Below are 4,818 nucleotides of genomic sequence, written 5' to 3' on the forward strand. Positions count from 1 at the left end.
ATGCTAGTGGATAGAGAGGGGCTATGGTTTAGAGTGTTGGTAGCTCGTTATGGGATTGAGGGAGGTAGACTTCGAGTTGGAGGTCGGCGAGGGTCGTCGTGGTGGAAGGAGATAGCGAGTATTAGGGATGGTGGGAGTGCTTCAGGGGGTGGTTGGTTTGGGGAGCAGGTTTTGAAGAGGGTGGGGGACGGGTCAGATACTTTTTTCTGGACCGATCCCTGGGTGGATGAGACTCCTTTGTGTCAGCGGTTTGGACGCCTGTTTCAGTTGGCAGAGACTAAATTATGTACGGTAGCAGAGATGTTTGCTTTAGGGTGGGGTGAGGGAGGGGAGGCGTGGGTGTGGAGGCTGCATTTGAGGGTATGGGAGGAGGAGATGTTGGGGGAGTGTCAGTCGTTACTTCTTAACATTTTCTTGCAGGCTCATTCTATTGATAGGTGGGAGTGGCGCTCTGATCCTGTCACAGGTTATTCCGTTAGAGGAGCATATCAGCTGCTTACTTCTCATACTTCGGTCACTACGGATGTTGCGGATAATCTCATTTGGCATTCCCAGGTTCCTTTGAAGGTTTCCATTTTTGCGTGGCGTCTTTTGCGGGACCGGTTGCCCACGAAAGTAAACCTGGTTACCCGAGGCGTTTTATCTTCTACAGCTCATGATTGTGTTTTTGGATGTGGAGAGGCTGAGTCAGCCCATCACTTATTCATCTCCTGCGGCATTGTTGGTTCTCTTTGGGATTTAGTGCGATCGTGGACTTGTATTCCTTTGGTGGAGTTCACTACACTTCGTGACCATTTTGTTCAGTTTGTATCTTCAGCAGGTGGTTCGCGGGCGCGTCGATCATTTTTGCAGCTCATTTGGCTCGCTTGCGTTTGGGTTGTATGGACGGAACGAAACCATCGATTGTTCACAGGTTCAACTGATACGCCCCATATTTTGTTGGACAAGATCAAGCTTTTCTCTTTTAGGTGGTTGAAGGCGACGAATATTACGTTGGCTTATAACTACCATTGTTGGTGGTCTAGTCCTAGGCTTTGTTTGGGTTTTGTATGATTTGTTGTTTGGTTTTGTTTCTATGACTCGTTGTAATATTTTGTAGTCTATCTCGGTACGTCTTATGCCGGGGAGGCTGTTGTGGTTTTATATATCTCATTTTAGCTTCTTCAAAAAAAAAAAAAATTGAAAAATAGAAATAGAGATAGAAACTTAATATACTTACGAAAAAAAATTAATATATTAAATTTAAAAATATACTCCCTCCGTTTCAAATTACTTGTCGTTTTAGAAAAAAAACAATAAATTAAGAAAGTGTATTTTTGCACCTTATCTTCTTATTGTACCATTATTTTAATTCACCAATAATTTTTTTTTTTCACACACTTTCTCTTTCCAAAAAATTTAATATATCATGTACCAAAAAAAAAATTAATATGTTATGTACCAAAAAAATAAAAAAAAACTTTAGTTTTCCAAATATATATTAAATTTTTTACGGTTTCAACAACTACTCCTAAATATTTGGAATTTAAATAAGGGTATAATAGACAAAATATAACCTTAAATTATCAAAACGACAAGTAATTTGAAACAATTTTTTTCTTTCTAAAACGACAAGTATTTTGAAACGGATGGAGTATTAGATTTTAAATAAACAAATTATCAAATACCGTTAGAGCTGGGTATATGGACCAAGGTCCAAGGGTCGACCCATTTAACCCGCAGCCTGCACGGACTTAAAACCAATTTATTTTGGTCCGTTTATATTTATGTTCGTGTGGGTTGGACCGTTAAAACCACAGGTTATGCGGGTTAAATCCGTGGGTTAGCCCGTGGCCCGTCTTATTTTTTTATATAATTAACTAGTTTAAAGACCCATGCATTCGCACGGCCGGGTCTATTGACATTTATTCGATATTTGAGTTTGTCACTATATTAATGTAGAAAATTTATTTACAATTAAATATTTAATTTTTTATATATAATATTGTTAAAATATAAGTGGAATTATTGTGTTAATTATTTCTTGTAAACTTATTTATTCAATTTTTTATGTTTCAGTGACAAATAATTAATGGTCCCATGTATATTTTTAATAAAAAGTTAGAAATTTTATTATGAATATTTAGGGTAATTTAGTAAGTTTCATTCTAATTAACTTTATTATATTATTATTAATGATTAGTTGTAAACTTTGTAGTAATATTATTTATGTTTTGTTAATAAAAAAATTTATTTTTTTTATGAGAAATATTGTTTATTTTTTTTTATATAGTATTGTTTTTTTCTTATTTTTATTTTTATGGTTTCTTTTTTTATAGAGTATTGTTTATATTTTTATTTTTATGTGGTTTCTTCTTATTTTTTGTATATTCTTTCTATAATTTTTTTATTGACTAAACTTTAGATAATTTTTTTATTGTTTTTTTTTTCTTCCTATTTTTATGTATAGATTGTTATGTTTTGTTCCTATTTTTAAGCATATCATCTTTTTATATTTTTTTTAAATATTTTTTTTAGTGAAATTACAATGAAAGATATAAAACTTGCAACATGGTTAAAAGTAATAAGGATAAATTAGTAACTTTGGTGGTAATCGATTTTAATATATTAGTAATAGATTATAGAATTTATCACTTATAAATAACTTGGTCCATGACCAAATCCAACATTTTTAACAAAAAAAAAAACTTAATCTAAACCTAATCTCTTATATCGAGAAGATATATAAATTCAATGATATCACAAACTTTATTTATTTTTATTCGTTAACATAAAATTATTAATAATATAGGTTTTTTTGTTTTTATTATATCAATAACATTCTAATTTTGTTTATTTTTTAAATCTAATATATTAATTTGTTTTTGGTAAGTATATTAAGTTTCTATTTTTATTTTTCAAATTTTTTTAATAAAAATCTTACATGTTATTTTCCATTTTTTATTTTTAAATGAAAATGACATGTTAATTCAACGTCATAAAAAATCCTAGTCAGCATCCGCCAAATCATCAATTACTTGACATGTCAGCCAAAAATTCACCTCAAGGACCTTTTTTAAAAGTTTTGGTATTTTGCAAGGACTAAAATCAAACTTTTTGTTATGTAAGAGCTAAAATCAAAACAAGCCGTAATTGCATGGGTGAATTTCCAGGGGTCAGCCATCAGGCACACTTTCCTGAAATCGATATAGATTCTCAGCTTGCCATTTCATTGGTACTTCTTTTGAGATAGATGTTACGGAGTCCTTTGTTCTCCATCGTCTACCTTAGTTGTACACCTTGCAAAAGTCTATAAGAAATTCCCTCGATGTATCCATAAGCCATTGAGAACCTACCTTGCTATAGTCACCCTACCCTGTTGTCGTACCTTTGAGTAGTAATTGCCAGTGATAGAGCATAAAGAGCTTGTGCTTTTTAAGCCTAGCTATAGTTGTGAAGTATCTAGAGTCAATCAACGAAGCCAGAGCTTCAAGGCAGGCGATAGAGGAAGTCGGTCCCCCTTCTTATCAAGCTAGAAAGTCGGCTTTCATATTTAAGCCTTTTTTTTTTGTACATAACATTTTTTTTGTACATAACATAGGAAGAAAATTTATTAGTGGATTATATTGAGGATATAATAGGAAGAAAATGTGCAAAAATAGAGGGAGTTGTAATTTACTCAAAAAAAATTTAGTTTTCCAAATATACAGGATTAATTAGTTTTATTGAAAAAAATAAGAGTAATTGTCAAAGGGAACCCTTGCCTAAAAAAAACAAAATTATACCCTTAAAACATCAAATGGACAGTTAAATAAAAATGTTAAATCCGACGTTTTTGGACACTTAAAAAGAAACGGAGGAGTAACAACAATTTAGCGTTTGGTTAATTTATTAATAAGATAAGATATGGATAAAAAAGTCCAAACTTCAAACCCAAGAGGAGTACCAAATAAATAAAAAAAAACTACAAACACACCAGAACTACAGATACACAAAAATTACAATGAACAACGATAACAAAACAATATAATCCTTGCAAAAATAGCTATTTTTTTTCTGGATTAGAAGTTGACCTCCATTAGGTGGTATCAGTTTTAATTTTATTCATTGGCGTTTCGCATATATACGGTGTCTTTGTTTTTGTAGTTCCGTTTCTTCCGGCCTCTATTCGTCTGGTACAGAGACCGGTTATTTATAATAATATATTTTGCTATTCAAAAAATAAAAAATAATCGACCACTAAAGAAAAGAAAGGCAACTAAAAACGTACTACCAGCCCTCTTGAATTTTCGAGACTCCGCTCCACACCCGCACAACCGCTATCGATTCCAACACAAAATACATTGCACCCCCAATCATAAAGAGAACAAGGGGTGTTAGATTTTTTGTTATCCATATACCATTTCTAAGTTGAAAGTTTTACAATATCTACCAGATACTCAACAGATGAAATAATTCCAAAAAGATTAAATCGTTTTGAGTGGTTTAGATCGACTACACAGTAACATGTCAAATTAACAACCATCCTAAACCACTTTTTTAACGTTTCTACTCCCTACAAAATATTTAAAGTTGCACTCTTATTAAAGTCTATTATAAGTGGGCGGCTTACCATAAGCCCAATTCGCCTAAGCCCACTAAATATCCTTATTGGGCTTATGATCGAAGAGAATGGTTCCAGCCCATCTCGCCAACTGAAAGACCCGACTCGCCCAACGATCATATTCAAAACACAAGGGAAATGTGAATTAGCGGGAAGAACATGATCTCACATGTTCTCCCTCTAAACGGCCTATATATACATCACTCTTTGGTCGGTTGATGATACGTTCCAAATAC

The 4,818-nt window shown here is 32.9% G+C and overlaps 1 protein-coding gene across 1 annotated transcript; it reads left to right on the plus strand.

Annotated features, from left to right (window-relative positions):
- Nucleotides 1–1,053, plus strand: LOC123904780. The gene has a single exon (XM_045954400.1). It carries the CDS (start codon nt 1–3, stop codon nt 1,051–1,053), a length of 1,053 nt encoding a protein of 350 aa, XP_045810356.1.
- Nucleotides 1,054–4,818: the final 3,765 nt, after the last annotated feature.

This window comes from Trifolium pratense, linkage group LG2 (assembly GCF_020283565.1).
Source record: "Trifolium pratense cultivar HEN17-A07 linkage group LG2, ARS_RC_1.1, whole genome shotgun sequence".
In the NCBI taxonomy this organism is placed as follows: Eukaryota; Viridiplantae; Streptophyta; class Magnoliopsida; order Fabales; family Fabaceae; genus Trifolium; species Trifolium pratense.

Coding starts and splice junctions, on each gene's coding strand:
- LOC123904780 (XM_045954400.1), top strand. CDS start 1: ATGCTAGTGGATAGAGAGGGGCTATGGTTTAGAGTGTTGGTAGCTCGT.